Here is a 27,787-nt window from a genome sequence, read left to right as displayed (position 1 = left end):
CAGTGCTCCCATTTGTTCTATTTTGAAACCTGTAAAATGCTATGGGGCTGAGTCATGACATTAGCGACCAAAACATGTTGACCGCATTGAGAAATGGACTAGCGGATAGTTTTTTTTTTTCTTCCTAAAGTAGATTGCAACAATTTGCAGATAATTGTGAAGAAATTTATGAATACTGGGTTAGTTGCTGGACCAAACGAAGGTGTGTCTAGAATGGGATGATGAAACAGCTGGAATTTACAGGGGATGCAGATAAGGAATAGGTTTCTGGGTACCTCTCAGCTTCGAAACTAAGGAAAAATAAGTACGATGCGATTAGTGCTTCAGGCACTGTTTGTCACGAGCGAGATGAGAGATGCATGAAGATTTATGAGCTGGAAAAGGTCCACTTCTTGAGCTTTTGTCATGGCATCGCCAATCGCAGCATCGAAACACGAGGCTTTCAATGAGGTGGTCTGAATTTTCCAGGGGTACCCACTCCACAAAAGCACTTCTTTTTTTCGGTTTCATTCTTCATTTGTGTATGAAACGTGTTCTTGATCTATCAGGGCCCATTTGTTTGGATGTAAGAATGGATGGTAATGGTAAGCAGAAGCCCATTTACTATTACTAGTTTAGTGATTTCAAAATTATTGCTTTTCTTTTGCTTCTTCTTTTTTCCCTTTATGTTCTGGTTCACTATTTGACATCCTGTTTGTACCCTTGTGTCTTTGTTCTTGTCGTCTGTGCGTGACTAAATTTTCTCAGGTCTATTTTCTGGGAGTGGATTCAATTTGTCTTCTAAGTTGTTCATGGCAGAACGGATTCAGAATGTTTTATATCTCTTCCAATCTGTTTTACTAACAACTAGAAAAGCTGGCATAGAAAGAGAATAATGGGACTGTCCTGAAATCCCGACTCCAAAAAATTGGTCCTACCAGTGGGACCCGCACAAGGGGGGAAACAAACTGAGTATTCATGATTGTCAGGTGAATTTGATCATACAAAAACGTGATTTAGAGGACAAAAATTTTGCCAGCACCAGAAATTCATGTAGAATCATGCTCATCGTCAATAAATTTTTACGCACATTGCTCAGAAACCTTCCTCTGGTTGACCATGCATCATCAATAGATAAAACATTTCATTACTTTCAGTTTGAACAATGTTAAAATGTACCTTCTGATAAAAGCTGGAATATCACACTTTCATGTGTTTGGGGGAAGCAAATGAATGGTCTAGTTGTATTGTCAAAGTCAAAGCATTACTTGGTATTAAGGCATAACTAGCGGAAGAGACTAGTCTCTCACAACGTAATGAACCAAAATTCAAATTCTTGTTAGAAGAGATGGCCATATTCAGTGCCTAACAGTGTTTTGAATAGGATTGCTTTTAATAGGAGGATATCTATGTTTTAGGGGAAAAAAAAGAAAAGCATAACTAGCTTGTACATCCCGTGCAGCTTTTTTTTAGTTGAGATCCTCACGCAAAATAGTATTCTTCCTATATTTGCTAACGCAGATGCATTGAAATTACTCCAATGCATTCTATTCTCTCATACACAGATTACATTGCACTGGTAGAGAAGGGGACAAAGAAAAGACGGTAAGTTGGTAAATTTGAAATGCTATGAAGGAAGAAGAAAGGAAGAAAGGTTCCACGATATGGTGGAATAGTAGCATCTAAACAATGTGCTTCATGCCTTGGGGTTTACATTAAAATCTCATAATGCATGCAAATTCCTAAATATCTTCCAGCAAATAACATTGGTTATTTTCATTTGAATGAATTAGTATACGTTTTTAATGACATTAATATATTAATGTTATTTTCATTTACATGGATTAGTATATTTTAAAGGTTTTTTTCTTACATGGTTGCATGGAGAGCTTCTGCAACTAAGATGTAAATATTCAATTACAAACTTTAAAAATATATTCATACAGATCACAATCTATTATGTACAATTGTGAAAATAAATGAAAAAGCCTTTATATATTAAGAAAAAAAACATTTTATATGTATATACTAAACAGAAAAATAAAAAATTCGAAAGTCTTAAACTAAATCAAAAAATGTACTTTTTTTATATGTTTGCATAACTTATAAAATATTATTGAAAATATTGTAACTCTTATTATCGCTGAATTTTTTTAAAAAAATAATAAAAATTTCTCAAATCCTATTTAAAATTTAAATTCACTGGGGACGGATGATGTTATTGCTCATCAGATGCAATGAAGATCCACCGGGTGGGCATCACTGTGTATTTGTCCATAGCTATGCATTCTCAGAGTCAAACTTCAACACATAGCTTATAAGATATTCTAATAGTAAAGTAAGAAGACAACCAGGGAAAAAAAATGTAATAAGACAACGTTTAGGAGATTTTCATATTTATAACCAGATCAATACTACTCAACACAGCTCAAACATTCTATACAAGTTGCTGCTGATATATGCATTTTGTTATATAAATGTGCATCCATTTGAATAAGAAATACTGTGAACAACTTTACAGGTGCAACAGATGTGGGAAAAAATATATCAGTTCTGACTTCTTGATGTTAATACTGCAATCCAATATGAAAATCTTCTTTCCAGGTGAGCATCAAAATGAACTCCATTTGCAGCCGAGTTTTTTGGGCCGGGGAATACTATCAATAATCAATAATACACTACGGATTAAACAAACTTCAATGCCCTCACAAGGGCTGGGCCGGGGAATACTACATAAAGCAATTAACATAATAAATTATTATATGGAAATGATCCTTTGTAAAAGTAAGTGGAACAACATTAAAGAAGCCACCAAGTTCAAAAGCAATGATGGGAAAAACAAAGGCAAAGTCAACACCACCTATAGTATTTTAAAAAGGCTACCAAGGACCAATTCAAAAAAAGCTACTAAGGATACCTTGTCCTTAGTGAGACCAACATGAAACAAAACATGCATACCAGAAAGATGCTATTAAACAGTACAACTTATAGCAAGCACCCGTACCTATCCATAATGACAAACAAAGTGCCACGGGACAAATTTTCTGCAGACTATTTCACATCGCCCCAAGAAAAAAAGTTTTGGCTTCAAACTTTCTCAACCAACCCAGCATCACCTGCAAAAAGTATATTGAAATGCATAATATTGTTAAGTTCTGTCCTATAAAAGGGAAGTTTCAACTCATGTAAAATGTCAATAGACAAGACAATAAAATTGATATTACATAAGTTGCACAAAGCAGGCAAATTAGGACCATTTAAAAATACCAAAAGTTACATGACAAGTTTTGAACCAAGAACTTCGTCTTATATGCAAAAAGTACACAATGTATGTTCATTCATGGACAGAGAAGTTTCAAAATACGTCTAGTTTCTGCGCATGGAGTCAACCTTTTGCATTGACTTAGCCTTTTGCACCACCGCAACCTGAATAATCTGTCCTCTTTCCATTGCTATATTCTGCTCACTCTTCTCCATCTCCCTTTTGGCTTCATGATAGCAGCTTTTTCCTCTGCCATTTCAACGTTATCTGCAAAAATGGAAAAGGGGCTAGGGCATTAGAGAATTTCTCATCAAAATAGGGAGATTCATGTTCGTTTGACTAATTCGTGAGCTTTACTTCATATTTTTATTGGTGATAACCATTCCAACGAAGCATTGTCATTCATGTTTGAGAAGTTAATAAATTATTAATGTTTACAATGAATCCTGACAGGGAGAGGCACTTTGTAATACCGTTTATGCCCTATGCCTGATAAAACATTTCTTAGGCATTTGGATTCACTTGGCTAGAAAGAATTGAACCACATCCTTGAAGTTTGTCACGGTAGAAAAAATGACCAAACTTAACAGTCAAAGGTATACCAAGCTTGAAGAGGAAGGAAAAAGTACGAGAAAATTGGGGAACATATTTTAATAATTTTGGTTTTAATTTCCATTGCCATGAGGCATGGTCTTAAGCAACCTCCCCTATCAATTCAAAATGTATGGCTCAACTAAAAACAAAGCATCGATTAGCATTGCCTCCTTGTAACCTCCACTACGTCACTTTTTGATACTACAATTTCTTCATAGAAGCATCAAAATAAGCTCCACTTGCCCAGAATGTTTTGACAGCTCAGGAAAATTACAGCCAACAATCTAATCAAACCTACAATGGAAAGTTGTTATTAAGCCAGATATCTCTTATGAATAGTAAAATGAGTATGAAGCCAAAGAGTAAGCCATTTGAGTCATGGCTTGAGTAGAACAGTATCAAAAGATATATTGATATACTATTGCAATCATGCCTTTAGCCTTATAGAGAGAAAAATAAGGAGAGAATATAATAAGGAAAACTTTTTTTTTTTAAAAAAAAAGCAAAATATTTTACTAAACTTGGGAGTTTTTTCTTCCTTAGTATTCTCTCCACATTCCTTGCCTCTCTATCCAAACAAAGGGTTAAAGTGTAAAGACGGATCAATAGTAATAAGGGTAGAAATTAGTACACTCTTAACTTTATTGTTTTCTTTCTCATGTTGTGGCTTATTTTTTTCCTTTTATTTGAAAGGAAAAATCAGGATGTAATCACTTAGAATCACTTAGGTCTTGTTCGGTATCAGTTGTTGAAAATGAGAAATAGGAATTGGAATTGGGATTAATAAAATTCATTAAAAGAGTGTTTAGTATAAGAAGTTATTTATTACTTGAGATTAGGCAAACTTGTAAGTAAGATTGAAGAATACTATTTCTCTCTATGACATTTCCCAATCCCACCCATATGGATTTGCCCAATCTAAAGTAACAAGAAATTCATCATACTAAATATTTTTTAATAGATTTTTTTAATTTCAGTCCCAATTTTTATCTTTTATTTTCAATGTTTCATAGTATACGGCACCCTAAATTTTTGTTTGACTTCGATTGCTGATGATAATGTGTACAAATAAAAAGTCAATGACCATCTTGCTCTTAATTAATGGGATTGACAATACTTCAATCCGACTTTTCTTTATACCGGAATTATTGACCCAGAAATCGTGGAAACTATACAAATGATTACAGCTCATTCATGGTGACGGGCAGATAAGCATAGGTTAGAAATTTGCTTCGTTTTATTTTACTTAAATGTCTGAGTCCGCCTTTGTCTCCTTAAAATTATCAGTGTAAAGATGGTGGCAATTAAACAAGAAATATAATAGTAATATATGGATAAACATGGCTATCACAATAACTTGTGACGATGGATGATGATGAGGTGACCCTAACTTAGTAATATCATATATCCAATAGCTGTATTTAAAAAAAAAGTGTAAATTAGCATGTGAAGAAAATTTAATAATGTTAGTAAAAGTTTAATGGTAGAGATTAAAATAAGATTAAAATATACTTTTAGTCCTTTATCTTTATACAAGATTTTATTTTGGTCCTTTAACTTTAAAAAGTAAACTTTTAGTCTTCTAATCCTACAACCATGAACAAAAAATAATGATATTAAGCTCTTCAATGTTGATAAAATATTACTGCATACTAACATATTAAATTTATTTTTCAAAATAATCATGATTGTTACAAAAAATCATCATTTAAGATTAATAATTTCAGGATTAAAGGACTAAAAATGTACTTTTTAAAGTTAAAAGGACTAAATTGAAAAAAAGTCAAATGTATAGTTAGCCTTAAAATAATAATAGTCAACATCAATTGAAAGAAAAATACCGAACAATCATCGCGAAAATAATAGTCTTTACAACCCATTCAAATAAGAGAGGACTGTCAGTTAGTTCGCCATAGCAATCATGGAGTCAGAACTGGTTTCATTCTCTGCCATCTCTGCTTGTTTCTTCTTCTTCTTCTTCTTGTTCATAGCAACCCGCACACTTCGCAGATCAAAAACAAAGACCTCAAATGCCAAATTGCCTCCAGGACCCAGAAAGTTTCCTCTGATAGGCAATATCCACCAGCTAGGATCTCCTCCCCATCGTTCTCTGGCCAAATTGGCATCCCAATATGGCCCTCTCATGCACCTCAAGCTTGGTGAGCTTTCGTGCATAGTAATTTCTTCCCCAGAAATGGCCAAAGAGATTATGAAAACCCATGACTTAATTTTTGCAAATAGGCCTCCTCTTCTAGCTGCACAAATCATAGGTTATGGCTCCAAAGGCATGACTTTTAGTCCCTATGGGTCTTATTGGAGACAAATGAGGAGGATTTGTACTACTGAGCTTCTAGCACCAAAGAGAGTTGCATCTTTCACGTCAATTAGAGAGAAGGAATTGTCAAATCTTGTGCAGGAGATAAAAAACAGTGAAGGGGCGGTCATCAATCTGAATGAGAAGATTAGTTCATTGGCTTATGGGTTGATTTCAATGGCTGCTTTTGGTAGGAAATCTGAAGATCAAGAAGCTTATAGTAATATGATGAAGGATGCGTCAAAGGCAGCTTCTGGGTTCTCTATTTCTGATATCTTCCCTTCCATTGGATTTCTTCAAGGTCTTACTGGGTTCAGGGCTAAGCTTGAGAGGCTTCATAAGGGAATGGATAGGATACTTGAGAATATTGTCAGAGACCATAGAAACAAAGAAGTTGGTGAAGGAAAAGAAGATCTTGTTGATGTTCTTTTGAGGCTTCAGAAGCAAAGCGACCTTGACCATCCACTGTCTAACACTGTGATCAAAGCAACCATTCTGGTCAGTATGATATTACCTAATTTCATGCTTATTTCCAAAAGAAGTAACAAATTTGATCCAAATGCCTACTTAGCCCTGCTTTCAGCTTCTGCTTACCTTGGAACTAATTCTTTTTTCATAACCAGATTTCTAAAATCCCTGTAACCAAAAAATTGGAAAAAAAAAAAACTAATCATCTGAGTGGCTATTTCAAAACACTATTTCTTATTGTTAGATGATTAAAAATAACATATTCAGCCTAGATAAATGGTGAACATCCCTATTTGATTGTCAGACAAAATTATTTTGGTCAATATGTTACTCCCTCCTATCCTAAATATATGACCTACTTTGTAATATAATTTACATTATAAAATGGGTCTTATATTTAGGACTGGAAGAGTATCATGTAAATCTAGACATATTTTCAACATAAGTAATAACTAGTGTGGAGTTGTGCATTGTACGGAGTTAAAATGTAAGATGCAAAGTTCATGACTTATGAATACTGTGACTTTTTAGAGCTTTTATAACAGATAGAGATACCATATAAGATATGACATCAAATAAGCACATCAAAGATATGACATCATGCAAGCCTGGTTTTGATCATAAGCTCCTAAAGCAGTGGAAAAAGCTATCTACTTTATATAATTAAATCTTTCTAAAGTGCGCTTCGTTGTTTTTGACTAATAATTGGTGCTTAATCAATGCTTGGTCATTCTGTTGATTGTTAGCAATGTCATCATATGTTTCAGGACATCTTTAGTGCTGGAAGTAACACAACACTCAAAACAATAGACTGGGCAATGGCAGAACTAATGAAAAATCCCAGGATCATGGAAAAAGCACAGTCTGAGGTAAGAAAAGTGTATGGTAGAAAAGGGTATGTGGATGAAGCAAGTACTGATGAACTGAAATACCTAAAAGCTGTCATCAAAGAAACCTTGAGGCTTCATGCTCCTGCCCCTCTATTACTTCCAAGAGAATGCAGTGAAAGATGTGAGATTAATGGATTTGAAATACCTGCAAAAAGTAAAGTCATTGTGAACGCTTGGGCAATTGGGAGGGACCCAAACTATTGGGTTGAAGCAGAGAGATTTTACCCAGAAAGGTTTCTTGAGAGCTCAGTGAATTACAAAGGATCGGATTTTGAGTTCATCCCGTTTGGTGCAGGAAGAAGAATTTGCCCAGGAATGGCATTTGCTACTGCTAGTGTTGAACTCTCTCTTGCAAATTTGCTTTTTCATTTTGATTGGAAGTTGCCTGATGACACTAAGCCTGAAGATCTTGACATGTCTGAATCCTTTGGCTTGTCAGTGAAAAGAAAGCAAGATTTGTTGTTGATTCCAATAACTCATCAACCTTATGCTACATAAGCTTACTGTTATTGGAGATTTTAAGACGAGACATGCCTAAACAACTACTTCTCTGGTCTTAAATGTAAGATTCATTTTATAGTGTAAATTACATTACAAAATAGATATTACATTTAGGATTAGAGGAGTACTTGTTGAACCTCCATTGTGATGTCAACTTATCGATCTTTCTTATTTGTGAACCTCAGTTATGATACGCTGATGTATGCTTAATGGTTGATAATAAAAAATAAAACTTATGTAATTATGCAATCATCTAAGAGTGAGAAAATGACGCAAGAGAACGTGACTGTGTACATGGTTCAAATTTATAGTCATATTATTTTTACTTTATAGCTTACTTTTATTTTTAACACTTTCAACCTACTTTTAAATTGAAAATTTACTTGTTCTAGCTTGTTCTCTGCACTGGAATAAATCTTCTCAGGTCTGTTTTCTGGTAGTGGATTCAATTTCTGTCCTTTTAGTTGTTCATGGAAGATCGGATTCAGAATGTTTTATAATCTACCTATCTGTTTTATGAACACTTAGTGGGTGTCTGGATGGAAACCAAACCATGATTTTAAAAGTGTTTTTACAGTGTACGAGATAAATATATAGAAGAATTTACCTCGTTTTATGGAAAAGTGTTTCTGAAAAGCACTTTTGGGTACGTCCAAACACTCCATTAGAAAAGGTGGCATACAAAGAGGATAATGTGGCTGTCCTAAAATCCTGACTCCAACAATTGTTCATATGGCTTTGTCTGGATGAGGAGAAAGATAAAAGAGAATATATGAGGAAAAACTTTAAAAGATAGTCAAACGTTTCTCCTAGTATTCTTTCTACTTTCTTTGCCTCCATATCCAATGAAGGGGGTTAAAGTGTGGAAGATGGGATAATAATGACGACGATCACGACGACGATGATGATAAGGGTGGAAATTAATGTACTCTAACTTTTTGTTGTTTTTTCCCTTGTATTTCTTTGTCATTTCTTTTAATTGAAGAAAGGGGGAAAATCGATGTTAGGATGTCGTCACGGGGATTTACTGTGGCTCTGGTTGGCAAAGTCCCGCAGGTTAAAAGAATGAAGCTAATGGTAGTGCACACAAATACAAAGTCAATGGCAAACACAAAAGTCTTAATTCATGGGATTGGCAATAAATAGGGGAAATTCTGCAAAATACTTAAAGCTCATCCATGGTGACATCTGCAAATAAGCATAGGCTTAAAGTTTTTTAAGTTTTATTTGACTTAACGTCTGATTCCAAGATGGTGAATTACACAAGAAATATGAAGATAAACAAGACTATCAAACTTACGTGACAATATGTATATTTATATACTCTTTCGGTTCTAAATATAAGACCTTTATATTTAGAATTGGAAGAGTATATATATGATGATATGATGACATATATCATATGTAGTGTACAGCTTAGTAACATCATATATGTAATGGCTATATTAAAGAATTTAGTCCAAGTTATACAATTTGGAAATTGAAAAAAAACTTTTTTTTTTCAAATTTTATGTAATATATGTGAAGAAATTTATGTTCCTCACACAAAACATAATTAGCATGTAAATAAAATTTAATAATAATATTATTGAAGGTTTAATGATAAGATTAAAACAATGAGTCAACTTAAAAAATAATTAAAAATTTTACCAAACAACCATCAGGAGGATCAGAGTCTTTAAAAACCATTTAAATAAGTCCGTGCAGTGAGCTAGTTCGCCATAGCAACCATGGATTCCGAACTGGTTTCATCCTCTGCCATCTCTGCTTGTTCGTTCTTCTTCTTCGTCTTCTTGTTTATAGCAACCCATATACTTCTCAGATCAAAAACAAAGACCTCAAATGACAAATTGCCTCCAGGACCTAGAAAGTTTCCTCTGATAGGCAATATCCACCAGCTAGGTTCTCTTCCCCATCGTTCTCTGGCCAAATTGGCATCCCAATATGGCCCTCTCATGCACCTCAAGCTTGGTGAGCTTTCCTGCATAATAATCTCTTCCCCAGAAATGGCCAAAGAGATCATGAAAACCCATGACTTAATTTTTGCAAATAGGCCTCCTCTTCTGGCTGCACAAGTCATAACTTACGGCTACAAAGGCATGACTTTCAGTCCTTATGGGTCTTATTGGAGACAGATGAGGAAGATTTGCACTAATGAACTTCTAGCACCAAAGAAAGTTGGGTCCTTTAGGTTAATGAGGGAGAAGGAATTGTCGAATCTTGTGCAGGAGATAAAAAACAGTGAAAGGTTGGTCATCAATCTGAGTGAGAAGATTAGTTCCTTGGCTTATGGGTTGATTTCAATGGCTGCTTTTGGGGGGAAATTTGAAGATCAAGAAGCTTACAGTAATATGATGAAGGAGGTCACAAAGGTAGCTTCTGGGTTCTCTGTTGCTGATATTTTCCCTTCTATTGGAGTTCTTCAAACTCTTACTGGGTTCAGGGCTAAGTTCGAGAGGCTTCATAAGGGAATGGATAGGATACTTGAGAATATTGTGAGAGACCATAGAAACAAAGAAGTTGGTGAACGAGAAGAAGATCTTGTCGATGTTCTTTTGAGGCTTCAGAAGCAAAGCGACCTGGAACATCCCCTGTCAAACACTGTGATCAAAGCAACCATTCTGGTCAGTATGCTATTACCTAAATTCATGCTTCTTTCCAAAGAAGGAACAAATTTGATCCAAGTGCCTACTTAGCTCTGCTTTCAATCTCTTCTTACTTTGGAACTAATTCTTTTCCACAACCAGATTTCCAAATATCTGTAAAAAGTCCTAATCACCTAAGCGGCTGTTTTAAAACACTATTTCTTGTTGTTCGATGACTAAAAATGACATATTTAGCTTAGAAAAAGGGTGATTATTACTATTTGATTGTCTAGCAAAATTATTTAACTCACTAGTTTATCATGTAAATCCAAACGTTATTTTCAATATAAGTAATAACTAGTGTGAATGTTGTGCATTGAACGGAGTTAACAAAGACAAGATGTATTGCTCATGATTTATGAATAATGTGACTTGTTAGAGCTTTCATGATATGTAGACATCAAGTAAGCCAGGTTTTGATCATAAATTCCTAAAGAAATGGTAAAAGCTACCCACTTTATATAACTAAATCTTTATAAAGTGTGCTTCTACCGATAATTGGTGCTTAATCAATGCTTGGAGATTCTGTTGATTGTTAGCAATGTCATCATGTATTTCAGGACATCTTCAGTGCTGGAAGTGACACAACACTAACAACAATAGACTGGGCAATGTCAGAACTAATGAAAAATCCTAGGATGATGGAGAAAGCACAGTCTGAGGTAAGAAAATGTGTATGGTGGAAAAGGGAATGTGGATGAAGCAAGTATTGATGAACTCAAATACCTACAAGCTGTCATCAAAGAAACCTTGAGACTTCATGCTCCTGTTCCTCTGTTACTTCCAAGAGAATGCGGTGAGAGATGTGAGATAAATGGGTTTGAAATACCTTCAAAAAGCAAAGTCATTGTGAATGCTTGGGCAATTGGGAGGGACCCTAACTACTGGGTTGAAGCAGAGAGATTTTACCCAGAAAGGTTTCTTGAGAGCTCAGTGAATTATAAAGGATCAGATTTTCAGTTCATCCCGTTTGGTGCAGGTAGAAGAATTTGTCCAGGAATCACATTTGGTATTGCTAGTGTTGAACTCTCTGTGGCAAATTTGCTCTTTCATTTTGATTGGAAGTTGCCTGATGATACTAAGCCTCAAGATCTTGACATGTCTGAATCTTTTGGCTTGTCAGTGAAAAGAGAGCAGGATTTACTGGTGATTCCAGTAACTCATCAATATTAAATTGCATAAGCTTCTTCTTATTGCATATCTTATAGGCAGAGACATGCGTAAATAACCACTTGTTGAACATCCACTATGATATAATTATCAATCCTTTTTATTTGTGGATCTCAATTATGATATGCTGATGAATGACTAATGATTCAAAATAAAAACTAAAACTTCTGTAATTATGCAGTCATGTGATCTAGGAGACAGAAAATGATGCTGGGTTTAAATTTATAGTTAAATTATTTTTAGGAAAATTCCCAAAAAATACCCCTTGAATTTCAAAATTTGAAATTAGTCTTATTCACTACTGCCTCCTATTTTTAATACAAGAGCTAGTTGACTAATTTGAGTAGATTAAGAAACTTAGTTAAGTTAGTTATTATAATAAATAGGTATTGTCTTCTCTAAAATACTTTTACTTGATGAAATTTTTAACATGTGTAACTATTATAAAGATTACTATAGAAAAAAATAGACAAATATAATAGACAAAATAGAGTGAGGTTTTACATTTAAGACCAAGTTGAATATTAAACTAGTTCTTATCTTAAAGACTAGAGGCAGTACACTTTAATAGCAATTAACTATAATTGAAAAGTGAATAACAATATATTCTTTTAGTAATTCTTGATTTGGAATTTTGAAATTTAAGAGGTATTTTTTTTGGGATTTTTTGTTATTTTTACCTAGACGCTTGCTTTTATTTTTAACACTTTCAACCTATTTTAAAATTTAAATTTTACTTGTACTAATTTGATTGGAATAAAATACATTAAGTATGTAGTTTAACAATCCAAGTTTTTTAATTTGTCCTCTTGGACATTGGTAATGGAAACCGAGGAAAAGTGAAATTAAGGAATGAAAATGAAAGACTAAAAACATACCTAAAGAATTATGAAGTATGAAAGTTAAACATTAAATAGAATCAAATTGGAACCAAACATAGTTAATCCTAATTTAGCTTTAAATCATGATTTTTTTATAACAATTATAGTTATTTATATTTTGTAAAATTAAATGACTAAATTAAAACCTCATAAAATTAAAGGATTAAAGATACCCTTTAACCAAAAATTTAAGACAAAATTAAATGAATATATTAAAATTAAAATGAAGTGAAGAAGACAAACAAATGAATATATGTATATATAATCAACTTATTAATACAGAAAATAAAATCTATAATAAGTTGCCAATTTACAAACCATAATAATCAGCGTAGCTTTTGTTCCCAAGCTCCATTAAAATGAATACGTAGAAAATGTTACTAGTTTCAAATTTCAAATTTGTAATAAATTTTTACCATTCTCTTTTTTAAGAGAAAACCATTGTTTTTATTTAATGCTTGTTATATTTTTATTGTTTAAAATATTATTTTTATGTAAAAACATGAAAATCATTCTTTACATGACTTGGTAGTTTGGAGATTCCGGGGTAGACGGTCCAGATGAGTGATGAGCATTGGTGATGAGCATTGGTGATGAGCACCTAATATAAATCCAGATTCGGGTTGCAATTCTGGGCTGTTAATGTCAATTCTGAAAAAATACAATATTTTTTTAAAAAAGTCTAAATGGTAAAATTAAATAAATTTTTGGCCAATTGTTTGCTTTTGGAGCCTCTTTTCCCATGCTGTTTCGGCTTCTAAACTTTCCGGGGAGAGAATTTTTTTCAAAAAAAAAAAAGTGCTGCTTTTTACCTCGTCGGGAACGGAGAAGAAACCGGCGACATCAGACTCTTTGATTGCCATCTTCTTTCTCACCGAACAAGTTTCTTAATTGCTCTCGCCTTCATAATCTCCCGCGTCTTTCTCGCACGCTTCGACTCAGTAATGGACTCGGAACGGAAAACGGAACCTGGGTCTCGGCCTTGCGGAGAGCTTGGCGATTACGAAAAGGAAAAGCTAGTCAACATGAGCATACCGGACCTCATTTTCGAGCTGCGAATCGCAACTCGAACAAAACAATTTGACCAAGTGGAGCAGGTTCTGGTCACGAGAGAAGCCCAACTCAAAGACGAGGCTCATAAACTGAGACAAACTTTAGACTTTGAGCGGTTGGATAGGATGGGGATTGAGGTCAAGTTGAAGGAGTGCCAGGAACAATGTGAAAAGAGGAAGAAGGGTGAAGATCTGTATGAGAAATTGCTAGCTAACGTGAAGAAGAATGGGCTCGAAGATACGACCGTTGAAGAGCTCAGGGCTAAGAACAGCGAACTGGAGGGTGAGCTGAAGATATGGAAGGAGAAATTTTTGGAGCTCAATGAGCGGCTTCTGAAGGTGGAACACGAAACGCGATTGTTGGTGAAGGAACGAAACAATGAGGGAAATTATGGAGGTGATCTTGGGGTTACTTTGGATGTTAAAGAGGAAAAGGAAACCGATGGAATCCATGTTCATGGTGGCGATTTTGGGAATAACAATGCAGATTCTAATGTTTCACAAGGAAATGGTGATATCTGTGCTGGCATTAGGCAGTCCTCAAGCAATCCAAACAAGGATATATCAGGTATTGGAATTGTAGTAGCTTCTATTCTAGCTACACTGATGTGCTCGTTTGAATTTTATGGTGAGAAAAGAGATTGAATTTGTATTTTACTTGGAAAAAATTTGAGTGAAGTAACTGGAGGAATAAACAACTTTATGATTGGGTCTAAGGAAATGTTTCTTCTGCTATACAAACAATGGGAAGTTGATGATTATCTCGTGATTCAATAATCCATTGGTTTTTTACTTTAAAAATTAGATAATTCGGTTTTGGAGTAATCAATCAAAGTATTTGAGCATATGGACATTTTATCCAAAAGTATTATTTTTTACGGTTAAGGATCTCATTTCTGTATTTTATTGGACTGGGATTTTTTATCCAAAAATAAGAAGTAATGAACTTTTCTGTTTCTTGGAATCAACAAAGCTCCTCGAATACATTTTAACTTGACCGTGTTAGCTAGGTTGATCGTTTCTCTAGTGATCAGTCGGGAGGTTGCTTTCAACTCTTGATGCTCTTAGATTTCATTTGATGTGACTAAGAAAAAACTATTTAATGAAGCAGTGTATTTTGTTTTTGAAGCAAACGTACTTGAAGAGGATTTCTCCCCAGGTAACCATGAATGTTTACTGCAATCATGAAGCACCAAGAAATTTGTTGAGTTATACTTTTTTTTTTTTTTTTTGGTTTCTTTGGAGCAGTTCTTTTTGATGGGTGTCACTCTGGTTTTAGTTTGATTAAGGGAAAAATACTTGTTTGTAATACCTGAGGCAATTTTAATAAAAAAAGCAATGAAGCTGAAGGATTGCTCCTCATTCCCCAAGTAAACTGCAAAATGCTTTTGACGATCACATTATCCATTACTTTAGTTCTATGCTTCCGTGCCTCTCCGGGTTACCAAGACAACCGGGTGAGGAGAAAAAAAAGGGGGGGTGCGGGGTAATGGTGGTTCCCATGTATCAGGTGTGGCCCACAAATCCCTCTCTTTCTCTGTCCACCTGGATGGTCCAGGGCTGGATAGAGTATTCTCCGTGCCTCTAGTGCAACTTTATCAAAGGAATGGAGGCTGGAGGAACATAAACCAGAACACTTGTATGAAATGGGATTATTAATCTTGCGTCTCTTTGATGTTCTGGTCATGATTTAGTTGTCACTGCTTGTGCATGCTTTTGAGTTTTGAGGTCCTTACATCTCAAGTTGTAACTCTTCAGGTTTTCTTTGATTTCTGATATAGCTGCTATAGCTGCTGGTTTTAGAAAGAGATATAAGAGGAAGTTTGGAAAACAACCAAGGGTAGAAGAAGGGAAATCCGCTCGTCCAAGAGCTTATCCTGGAGCTCCAGAAAATGGGTAACAACTCTAGTGTGCAGCTAGCTACCAATCTTTTGAGTCTGAATCCTTCTAGAGGGGGTCGGACTACTTTTGGGGGAGTATAATGCGTGTAATGGGAGGGTAATGCCCTTAGGACTGATTTTGGGAACAGACTTGTGAGGAGAGACCTGGCCTCTCGAATGCCATGGGAGAGCCGCTTGGTTAAGCTGTGTTCATTGGATTTCCAGTGTTCTTTTGTTATTAGTTGCTGCTGTGATTTATTCTGTTATTAGGGGGAAATAGGGCTTTGGCTTGAATCAGGGAAGCTTATTGTATCTTTGATTCAACTCTGGAATATTAATATCAGAGCCTCAGGATTTTCCTCATTTATTGCTGTTCTGTTTCATTGTTGTTGGTTTGGTTTCTGGTCTAATGAGCATTTAAGCAGGGTCAAACAATTTATGTTTTCTTAGGAGACATTTAATCTTCCATTTTATAGTTTCTTCCTTTCTGCTTGGTAAAATTTTTTAGTACTATGTGAAAACGAGATATAAAGGATATCCTCCCGTGAATATTTCTGATTTCTTATGAAGGAATGAATCCCCACGGACTTAAATTCCAAGGCTGCAGTATTTTCCATAAATTGAGCTTTTGAGCTGAAGTAGTCTTTGATATTGCTCTAAAGCCCCTTTAATCCTTGCCAATCCCTATTTCCTTGATTAAAATCCGGTTTTGATTCAACATATGATGGCCTTCTGCTATATTTATAATTCAAGCCCAAGGAGTTACCATTGAGGGGGCCAAATTTAGAGATTAACAATCATTTCTGATTTCCCTATGGATACAGAATTTTATATTCTTCTATTTCCTAGGCATTTTCTGGACTTCTTTCCAATGCAGATCTAAGATAAAGCACCCCTAACACATCTTTCTTTGTTCCCCAGCTAGTGGAAGATTAGGACCACCAACCATCATTGAGATTGAAGACACTGACGATGATGATGATAAAAAAGACGAAACTTCTCAGTTTATCACAGATAATGGGCATCAAAATTCATCAGCAGCGACTGCCCAGCAGAGAAGAAATCCAAGAAAGGAGAATGTGGAGGATGTTATTGGAGTGTTAAAAAGAAAATATGGTTCACAAATTCTTCAGAAATGCGGTGCTGATACAATTGACAAAAGAAGCAGAGCTTAGGCAAAACTTTATCAGTGCCTCTTTCAGGGCTGTCAAAGGCATCTCACAGTCACACTTAACTAACATTTTGACTGACATTTCATGTCTTAATCAGCGAGTATGTTTAGATGTAAATATTGAAAACGAGGGAGGGAGGGGGAGTTAAATGTGGTCCTTTTTAATGCTAATTGTTTTCTCTTTTGGTGTCAAATGTATTTAACGCTAATGGGACAGCTCAATATCTCCTTATCATCGTCATCAATAATTCAAGATAAAATCTCTTAAAAATTATGTTCTCTATAAATTATGAATAACACACGTCACCCCAAATTTGATGTAATTATGAAAAACGTTTCTAGTTCTATTTTTATTCTGTTTGGTGTGGCGTTTTGGAGGGGAAAAAATAGTTTATAGATGTGATAAGTTAGTTTGTAAATTTAAGAATTATTTGTCACAATTTTTGTCCAATCTAACTTATTGGTTAAAAGTTGTTTTTTTAAACACGATTGCAAAAATACCTAAAACTTACTTATTACTTGTACAAAAGTAGTTTTTTAGAATTAAAAGATATTTTTGCTATTATAGCTATGTTCTTATGCTTTTCTCTATATGTTCCTTGTGATTTTCAATTACTTTTTAGTTATTTATTTTTAATATTCTAAAATAATTTTTAACAGTTGTTATAATATTTTTAATTTTTATGATTTTTTATTCTATATTTACATAAATTATATAGAGTATACATCTAATTAATTATATAATATTATTTGGTTCAAAAAAATTTTTTTGGAATTTAAATATATTTTATTAATTAAATATAAATTTTTCATATTATAATAATTTAAAATTATTATATTTTGTAAATTCATATTTTTAATCATTTTTCATTATTGAATAAAAGTTATATCCATTTTGGTTATTCTGGAAACTATTCAATCATAATCTAAACAACTTTTTCACTTTACAAATTAACTTTTATAGAAGTCAACTCAAACACAAACTATATCACTCAATTTGACTTTTACTCGATCTCACTTTTCTAAAAATCATATTGAAAATAAATTATTTTTTCTACCACTAATCCAAATGTATTCTTTATCACTTGGCCTGGCTTATTTAAACATGATTGTAAAAACACTTAAAACTTACTGATAACTTATGCAAATGTAGTTTTTTGGAATTAAAAGACATTTTTGCCCTTATATCTATGTTGTTTTTATGCTTTCTTCTATATATTCCTTATAGGGGTGTTCACGGGACGGTACAGGGGCAAGATCAGGACGTCCAGTTCCCCTTTTTTTTTTGTAAAAAAAAATTATAATTTTTTGTATGAATTTTTTTATGTTATAATGCTTATTTTTTATTGGACTTTTAAAGATAAAATTATTATAAAAAAATATAATGTAGAAAGCTCAATTATATAATATAAAAAAGGTGTAAAAACAATATTGTAAAAAATACTGTAAAAAAACACTATGTAATGACTTTATGAATTATTTTATTGAGGAAGGAGATTTTGTTGAGATAATACTACAACTTAAGCACTAAAAATCACTATAAAAATAATAATTATTGCTAATAAGTAAATTGAATAATCTAATAATAATTATTAATAAATAATTTTTAAAAAAAATTTCTAGGGATGGGACACATAATGGGTTTCGTACTTGTCTCGTCCAGAAATTCTTTTTTTGTCCTATCTCGTAGATATCAAGATTAGAATGGGACAAATTGAACACCCATAATTCCTTGTAATTTCTAATTAATTTTTAGTTATTTATTTTTAATATTCTAAAATAATTTTTAACAGTTGTTATAATATTTTTAATTTTTATTATTTTTAATTCTATATTTACATAAATTATATAGAGTATATAATCTAATTAATTATGTAATATTATTTGATTCAAAAATTTTCATTTCGAATTTAAATATATTTTATTAATTAAATATAAATTTTTCATATTATAATAATTTAAAATTATTATATTTTGTAAATTCATATTTTTAATCATTTTTTATTATCTAATGAAAGTCATATCTATTTTGATCATTTTGCAAACTAAACTTACTTATTCAATTATAATCTAAACAACCTTTTTCATTTTACAAACTAACTTTTATAAAAGTCAATTCAAACACAAACAAAATCACCCAATCTAATTTTTACTCAATCTCATTTTTCTAAAAATTAGATTAAAAATAAATTATGTTTTTAACCGTTAATTCAAAGGAACCTTTTATCACTTGGCCTGGTTTATCTTTATTTGAGAACATTAATACTAGTATTCTAGCTTTTGTTACCAATTCAATAGTTTTGAAGAAAAATAGTCATCAATCATTGAATTCAAGGGTAAAAAGGATAATGAATGAAAAATATTTTTTCGCCTTACATTTAAGCAATTTTATTTATTCAACATTATTCAAAGAGCAGCAGGAAAAAGTGGGGAGAGGAGGGGGGAAAAAAAGAAGAAGAAACTAACAACTGTGCAGCAATGTAGATAATTAGTATGATAAATAAGTGGAGTATTTATCGTCTCCCAAAAAAATCGCGCTTTTGACTTTTACTAGAGCTTGCTTCCCACTGGACATGAAGTTTGCATCATGGGTCTTCAATAGTATGCCTCAAGTCTAAACCAGTTCGCGCAACATACAAGATTAACAGGAAGAAGATTTTGATGTGATTGATAGATGAAGAGATAAGGCAGACGATAAAGAGGAAGTTGCCCTGTTTCAATCCTTCATCTAAACTGGTGCCCGGAAATGACGACGACGACGACCTTCCGCCCTGAAAGATTGTTGCTTTCCTTTTTCTTCACTATTTTTCTTGATTTGACTCGATTTTTCTTGCTTTGGTTTCCATGGCAAGGAGTGGAGTGGAAGGGAGGCTAGCCGACGGGGCAGCAGAAGCGTGCTTGTTCCGGCACGATGACTGTGACTCCGCTCTGATCTCTTTCGTCAGGGAAGCAGGCACGTGCTCATCACATGACTCCTCCGTCATCATTTGGTTTTTTTTTTTTTGGGCCAAAACCTTCGCATGTTGGAATATTAGGTGAGCTCAGCGTTTATAAAGCAGCAAAGTATTACTACATTCACTTGTTATTGTTATTTAGTTTTATCCAATCCTGATTTTACTATTACTGTTTCCTATTTATTTGGATTTGATCATATCAAAGCAATAATCCCCTGATTTTCCATGATAAAATTCGTTATTTTTAGAAATGTAACCATTAAAAAGTTGACTTATTTTTTGTCTTATCTATTCAGCGGATTCGTCTCTATTCATGGATAAGGAATTGTACTTTTGAACCAGTCACTGAACCGACTCAATTTAACAGGATAACTGGAGCATCGATGATCAAAATTGCAACATGCGAACTACAAGTTGGTGAGGATCCAAAAGTCTTCACTTCAACCTTTCCTCATCTCTTTGTTCAGTTCTGGGTTTGTTTGCGACTTCAACTCATGAGGTCAACAAAATGTCAATTTCTCAGTAGGATGAGGGGGTTTGTTTACGCGTTTCTCGTCCTGGTTCTATGTGATTGTGCTGTGGGTGTTGCTAAAGAATGCACCAACCAGCCTACACAATCACATACCTTTCGGTATGAGTTATTGACGTCCGAAAATCAAACATGGAAGACAGAGGTGATGTCACATGATCTTTTGACACCAGCAGACGACTCTGCTGGGGAAAGCTTGGTACCAAGGAGATTCTTGAGGGGCAAAGAGGAGCAAAATGACTGGGCAGTGATTTCGAGGAGAATTAAAAGTTCGGGTTTGTTCAAGCCACCGGAAGGGATCCTCAAAGAAGTGTCTTTGCATGATGTGAGATTGCATCCGGACACATTCCACGCCCGGGCACAGCTTACAAATTTGGAGTATCTATTGATGTTAGATGTGGACAGGTTGCTGTGGAGCTTCAGGAAGACGGCTGGTTTGCCCGCTTCTGGTATGCCTTATGGAGGCTGGGAAAGTCCAGACAGTGAGCTCCGAGGTCATTTTGTTGGTTAGTCCATTTCATTCATCATCTTATTCTCACTTCTTCTTTCATATCTAATTGGTATCTTTAAGTACACCTGTCTTATTCGTGGTTGCTCAGAAAGCCCTCGTAACAACGTGGAATTGCGAAGGAAGGGCTGTCAAAGATCAATGAAAGCCTAATAATTATGTAGTGGGGATTTTTTTTCTTTGGTCTGCTCTGGGAGAGGATTGCATTTTAGTTTGAATAATACCTATGACTGTAACGTCGTCATAATTGAGTGTTTTTTATACCCAACCAGCCAAACAAGTAAAACTATCTACAAATGTTCTGCTTTTGCAAACCGAGCATTTTTACATACAGGTTTGTCTTTGAAGAGTTCCTTATAATCCATCATTTGTTTATGTCATGTACTAGACTTTCGATGCATTTTTTTAATACACCTCAAACTACATTAAAAGTATCAGGAAACAAAAGAAGGGGTTGTGTCCCCCCTTAATAGCCTCAAGATAGTCTGAAAATGGTTTCAGAAACACACGGTTCTCTCCATTAAGCTGTGGGCTTCTTTTGCGAACCAGTCTGCCCCTCAATTCTCATGGCGATCAATGAGATGTAGAGTAACTTATCAATCTTGAGCCTGTGGCTCCTTCGTGTCTTTATCAGCATGAGTATGGATGGTCCATGAACACATCCCTGTAGATCTGGTTGAGCACGTCCACAGAATCACTGTGTAGTGCCATTTTTCTATAACCTCTATCTCAGTTAAATTTTGAGTCCTCTGTACATGCCATATAACTCAGTGATGTTTCTTGTAACTTCTTTGGAGACATATCTCTCACACACAGGATTGTGGAGCGTGGACACATTTATGTACGTTTCCATGGGCTTTTAAAGCTCTATTATCTAGCAAGTGGCAGCGACTATATGCATTTGCAATTTACTTTTAATGGATGATTTATATTTGCTTGCTTTTGACATTTCAAAGGGCACTACTTGAGCGCTTCAGCTTTGATGTGGGCCAGCACACACAATGATAGCCTAAAGGAGAAAATGTCGGTGCTTGTTTCCAATCTATCTACTTGTCAGGAGAAACTGGGCACAGGATATCTCTCAGCATTTCCTTCTGAGTTTTTTGACCGTTTTGAAGATGTTAAGCCTGTATGGGCTCCCTATTACACCATTCACAAGGTACCTTCAAATGTGATTGCTGAGCATGTAACTACTTTTGGCCTTAATATTGTGGGTTTTAAACTAGTCAACTTTTGGCAGATCATGGCTGGCCTGCTGGATCAATATACTATGGCTGGAAACCCTCATGCTCTGAAAATGGTGACATGGATGACTGAATACTTCTACAGCCGTGTGCAGAATGTGATTACAAAGTACAGTATAACTAGACATTATCAATCACTGAATGAGGAAACTGGAGGAATGAATGATGTCCTTTACAAATTATACGGCATAACAGTAAGTCAACTAATCTTGTAGCTTCATTTGTTTGTATGAAAGTGTTGACTCCTTTGCATTGGTCAATGTATAAGTTTGATAATTACGACTCATCGACCTAATCATTTTTGCCAAATTCAATCCTGAAATTCCACGTCTTGTTCCTATGCAGGGAGATCCTAAACATCTCTTGTTGGCTCACCTTTTTGACAAGCCATGCTTTTTAGGGTTGCTTGCTGTGCAGGTAATGATTATATTTGTTCATTATGCAGGTTTCCTTTAAAGTTTACCTGTATTTAAACAATCACTATGTCTTCCTTTATCCCAAAGAAAAATGTCTCTTCTAAGTGTATCATTTTTTTTTTCCTTTGAGCGAAAGTCTAAGCGGATATCATTAACAATATTGTACTCCCCTTTGACTGAAACATTTTAGAACTCATATTTGAACTTTAGCATTTGTTTTCCAATCTATAAATTGTATTAAATTTTCTTGCAAATTACAAGAGTAATGAAATTTGAACTTTTTTTTTTCCCATGTAGGCTAATGACATTGCAAATTTTCATGCTAACACACATATTCCAGTTGTTATTGGATCTCAAATGCGGTATGAAGTCACTGGTGATCCGCTCTATAAGGTAAACAACTTTATGCATGTTTTAAATTTCCAGAAGTTGATGAGAAAACTATGATTTTCTGGCATAAATCTATTTATAGATTAATTTAATTATCTATTTTATTATTAAAAGATTTTACTTGTGATGACAATTATAATGAATGCCTTTTGAAAGAAGCGTGTTGACTTTGGGGCCTAGCTTGGAGATAATAAATATTCAAAACCCATTAACTTTAGGTATGCATTCTATTATAGATTGCAAAGTACTTACATATTTGCTCTGAAATCTGAAGGCTAGAAATAAAATTAATATAAAATGGTATTGGCCGTTGTCTCTCCTTTTCCTTTAGTAACTCAGTGGTCCAGACTTAAAATTTTTAATGTCAATATGTATCCTTTGTTTTTCTGTATTGCATTTGGGCTTTTGTATCATGTCTTCATTGTCTAAACTTCAAATACATGCCTATTCATGGTATTTTCATTGCTAGATATCGTTTGTGTTTGTTCCATTGAATAAACACGTCAAGCCTAGAAGTGGTTTCCCTTTGTGAAAATTTCAATTTTCTAATTACATTTGTTATTGCTTTTTGCTGCGCTAGGAAATTGGAACATTCTTTATGGATATCGTTAACTCGTCTCACAGTTATGCAACTGGAGGGACATCGGTCAGTGAGTTCTGGTAATGAGATATAATAATTAGTTTCAGTTTTTCAATCTTCCGTTTAATATATACAAGGGCTTTTAGTAGAAATTGTCTTTTTATTTCTCGTAATGGCAGTTAGTCCCTGATTTTGGTAGGCATATCTATTTTAACTTTTGCATAGGCATGATCCAAAGAGAATGGCAGAGAACCTGAAAACAACAGAAAATGAAGAGTCATGCACAACTTATAACATGTTGAAGGTAACAACGAATCATCTATCCCTTTTTCTAATCTCATTACGGAATGCTTCCGGAATGGAAGTTATATGAATGGGTGAGAAGTTTTCACAACTTAATGATATATCTTTTATGTGACATAGGATGTGAAAACATTCCATTAAAAGTTATATTAATTTATGACGCGCAAGTTTGTATGTGAGAATGCACACATAATAATTGTCATTTCAGCTAAATTTTTGTTTCTTTCTATTATATTTTCTTCTATGCATCATGCCTTGTCATCGCTTATCAGTCGCTTTACAACATTTCATCTGTATGAGCAATGAAAAGTTATGTTTTCTCAGGTTTCACGGAACGTATTTAGGTGGACCAAGGAGGTATCATATGCAGATTATTATGAGCGTGCTTTAACAAATGGTGTTTTGGGGATTCAAAGAGGTACAGATCCTGGAGTAATGATATATATGCTGCCACAAGGTCGTGGGGTATCCAAGGCTAAAACTTGGCACGGTTGGGGAACAAAGTTTGAATCTTTCTGGTGCTGCTATGGAACAGGTTTGCATTTTTTCCCCACCATATAATTCAATTTGGATCAAATTGTAGTATGTCATATCTCAATTCAATCATCTCTCTCCTTTGTTTGTCATCTTTAGGGATTGAATCATTCTCAAAGTTGGGGGATTCTATTTACTTTGAAGAAGGAGGAAAGAACCCTACACTTTACATCATTCAGTACATATCAAGCTCCCTTAATTGGAAATCCGGCGGTGTCATGCTTCATCAAACTGTAGTTCCTGCTACTTCATGGGATTCTTACCTTAGAGTTACATTGACGTTTTCTCTTGTAGAGGTACCCCTCCTTAACTAACGTTTTTTTTTTCCCTTGTTTTTTTTTACAAGTAATGCACCTGGTATATAGTTCTACTGATCTAGTACCATAGTCATGAGAACGGGAGGCATGTCATTTCTTTTTCTACTTCTATTGGTTTGTCTACGATACTAATTTGATTAGTACATCATGACTACGTGAGATATGAAAAAACAATATGCTGTATGTTTAGTGAGAAGTATGCTACTGTCAAGCTGACAATGACAATTCAGGGGCTTAAATTTATTTATTTTAACTGTTAAAAAAAAGCAAAATGACAATTACTTCTTCCAATGATATGTGATGGATTTATCGACATTGTGGTGCCAACCTGTTACCTTGTTTTGTGGAATAAGATTTTGTTTTATGCTTCATTATAATGAAAGTCACTTTTGCAGGGGACTGGCACGTCATCCATGTTGAACTTCCGAATACCAACATGGACACATCTGGATGGTGCCAAGGCAATTTTAAACGATGAGATTTTATCTCTTCCATCTCCAGGTATTTAACTGGCCTCCTTTGTAAAGTGCAGATTTCACTGTAGTTTTCTATTAATTTCATACAGCCATAGGTTTTTGAATTGATGAAATTCAGTCCTCCCCCCCCCCCCCCTCCAAAAAAAAACCAAAGTTACGTCTATTATTGGGGAGGCTCCATCTTGCTGAGATGTTATTCTGCATGCCATCCACATGTCAGCAAAAATGAAAGCTAAAAAGACGATTATTTAAATTTAGACTAGGGAGCCAAAATGCAACTATTTTCAGTCTAGAAGGCCAGAAGTTCGTATATGTATACAGTGAATTCAACTCCTGAAAAGGCTGAAGGTTGAAAGTAAAATTTTAATTTGTGGACTTGTAGGAAACTTCTTGTCAGTCACACGAAAGTGGAGTTCCAGTGACAAGCTGACCCTTCAATTGCCCATTACTCTTAGAACAGAGGCTATAAAAGGTGGTAATCCATGTGTGGCACTCATTGCTATATCGCATATATACGTGTAAGAATAAGTTTGTTAAGCAATATTGATAGTTCCTTTTGAATTAAATCCAGATGACAGGTCAGAATATGCTTCAATACAAGCAATTCTTTATGGTCCTTATCTTCTTGTTGGTCATACCACTGGTGATTGGGACATCAAAGTTGGGTCAAATGCATCATCTATTACTGATTGGATTATTCCAGTCCCTTCAAGTTACAACACTCAACTAGCAACTTTTTTCCAAGACTTTCATGAACCGACCCTTGTTTTAACAAACTCAAATCAATCTCTTACGATGGAAAAATTACCTGAACCTGGCACAGAATCTGCTCTTCATGCGACCTTTAGACTCATCTTCATGGAATCTTCTTCAGAGCATTCAACCTTGCGAGACGCAATTGGCAAATTGGTGATGTTAGAACCATTTGATCTTCCTGGGATGCTCTTGATGCACCAAGGAACAGAACATCCTCTTGTCATTGCAGATTCTTCCCATGGTGGGTCCTCTAATGTCTTTCTTGTGGTAGCAGGATTGGATGGACAAAATGAAACCATATCCTTTGAATCCAAAAACAATAAGGGTTGCTTTGTGTATAGCGGGGGCTTTCGTGCAGGTGTGATGCTCAAATGTAAATCTGATTTTAATATTATTTTCAACCAAGCAGCCAGTTTCAAAGCAAAAGAGGGACTAAGCCAATACAATCCTATCAGCTTTGTGGCTAAAGGGGCAAATAGAAATTTCCTTTTGGAGCCATTATTTTCCTTGAGAGATGAACCTTATACGGTTTATTTCAACATTCAAGCTTGAGATATGGTTCTTCTTCTCTAGTGGTTTATATAATTATAAATGTGTTGGGAATCAAATGGTAAATAAAGTTATTGGTATTATGGTCTCTCTTTTTATTAAGATAGTGTTTATTAGTAGATTTTGTTTGTAGGAAATAATCTGTAGTAACATGAACAATTGTTGTACAGAAAGTCATTGGGGAGGAACTATCCATAATGAATCATTATATTTATTAAAGCTTTTTGCTTCAACAAAAAAGTTACCTTAGAAACTATGATTTCTACCAACAGGCATGCTCAAATATGGTCTTCGGCGAGGAACATAACTGTTTCTACTTCACTAAAGCAAGCCCATACTGGTTTTCATTCTTCTTCTTGTTTGTTTTTTTTATAGAACTACAATGTTTATTTTTATTATTTTTTAAAAAATTATTATCACTATTAGGTCAAACATTGTTATTAAGAAGCAGGGGTAAAATAGAAGTATGAAATTATTTCACATAATCTGATATATCTGAAATGTGAATTTAATATATTATTTATAGTACGAGATCAAAATATGATTATCTTACAAAATAATTCGTGACATAACTTCATGTGGCAGTATTAGCGGTCAACTAGTGTATGGGTAACTCGTTTTTTGAATATTTTGAGAGACATTGAGTAAAAAAAAAAAAAATTCCTAATAAACATTGCTTCTTAAAAAATGCTTCCTAAACAAAAATGATCTTTAAATAAAAAATAAAAGGTACTATTTATAAATTATAAATAACTTATTTTTTAATTTAATATAATATAACCGAAAAATAAAAGGTACTATTAATATGAGATGTGACTTTAATATAATAATTATAGTATGAGATCACAATAAGATTCTCTTGCTTTTTCTTTTTTTTGTGTTGCAATCACTCAAAGTGATAAAATATAAAAAAAAAATTAATTATTTGATTCTTATACTTTTAGCTTGCAACTCAATCCTTATAATTTAACTCATCGTGACCCTGTCCTTGTAGTTTACTTACTCTGTTTTACCCAAAATATTGAACAGTGACTCAGTGACTACGTACACCAAAATGTCGCTCCTCACTTATCTCTCCTCTTCGCCTTCAGCAGCAACGCATTTCCATTCATCAATACATCCGAGTCTCGTATTCGTTAACTCTGAAACCCATTCTTATTCTCAGAAATTAATGGGATGTTTAATTTCTGAGAATAAGAATGGATTTTGAAGATAAATGAATACTACTTTCGGTTCTTAATGTAAAATTTTATTTAATTTTTATTTTAGTCCTAAATATAAAACCTCAATTCATTTTGTCTCTAATATTTATATTTTTTTTCCAAGATAGTCCTTCTAACAATGGTAATTCTAATCGATACACTTGATTAGTAAAAGTATTTTAGAAAAGACAACGCCTATTTATTACAAATAATTAACTAAAT

At 34.1% G+C, this 27,787-nt stretch overlaps 3 protein-coding genes and 1 pseudogene across 4 annotated transcripts; all 4 read left to right on the top strand.

The window, feature by feature from the left end:
- The first annotated feature begins 5,747 nt into the window (after positions 1–5,747).
- Positions 5,748–8,080, top strand: LOC114726658 (cytochrome P450 71D10-like). The gene is made up of 2 exons (XM_028913330.1): positions 5,748–6,647; positions 7,385–8,080. The coding sequence occupies exons 1-2, from the start codon at positions 5,757–5,759 to the stop codon at positions 8,003–8,005; spliced, it is 1,512 nt and encodes a 503-aa protein (XP_028769163.1). The 5' UTR covers positions 5,748–5,756; the 3' UTR covers positions 8,006–8,080.
- A 1,684-nt stretch (positions 8,081–9,764) lies between these two features.
- On the top strand, positions 9,765–11,940 carry LOC114726711 (tabersonine 16-hydroxylase 1-like; annotated as a pseudogene).
- Positions 11,941–13,584: 1,644 nt separating this feature from the next.
- LOC114726688 (uncharacterized) lies at positions 13,585–17,035 on the top strand. 2 transcript variants are annotated; one of them, XM_028913365.1, is made up of 2 exons: positions 13,585–14,324; positions 16,558–17,035. In XM_028913365.1, the coding sequence occupies exons 1-2, from the start codon at positions 13,649–13,651 to the stop codon at positions 16,809–16,811; spliced, it is 930 nt and encodes a 309-aa protein (XP_028769198.1). In that variant the 5' UTR covers positions 13,585–13,648; the 3' UTR covers positions 16,812–17,035. The 2 variants fall into 2 exon arrangements, with proteins under 2 accessions (XP_028769198.1, XP_028769206.1); XM_028913373.1 differs by lacking the exon at positions 16,558–17,035 and adding an exon at positions 15,538–15,811.
- A 2,785-nt stretch (positions 17,036–19,820) lies between these two features.
- On the top strand, positions 19,821–26,603 carry LOC114726589 (uncharacterized). The gene is made up of 13 exons (XM_028913209.1): positions 19,821–19,842; positions 20,129–20,796; positions 21,755–21,957; positions 22,039–22,236; positions 22,388–22,459; positions 22,756–22,851; positions 23,429–23,508; positions 23,654–23,732; positions 24,056–24,266; positions 24,365–24,561; positions 24,978–25,083; positions 25,441–25,530; positions 25,630–26,603. Exons 2-13 carry the CDS (start codon positions 20,145–20,147, stop codon positions 26,364–26,366), a joined length of 2,721 nt encoding a protein of 906 aa, XP_028769042.1. The 5' UTR covers positions 19,821–19,842; positions 20,129–20,144; the 3' UTR covers positions 26,367–26,603.
- The last annotated feature ends 1,184 nt before the right edge of the window (positions 26,604–27,787 follow it).

Source organism: Neltuma alba, unplaced genomic scaffold (assembly GCF_004799145.2).
Source record: "Neltuma alba isolate B1F8T4 unplaced genomic scaffold, ASM479914v2 tig00002420_pilon, whole genome shotgun sequence".
Lineage (NCBI taxonomy): Eukaryota > Viridiplantae > Streptophyta > Magnoliopsida > Fabales > Fabaceae > Neltuma > Neltuma alba.
The sequence above is the reverse complement of the archived record's forward strand: the minus strand, read 5'-3'. Positions and strand labels throughout refer to the sequence as shown.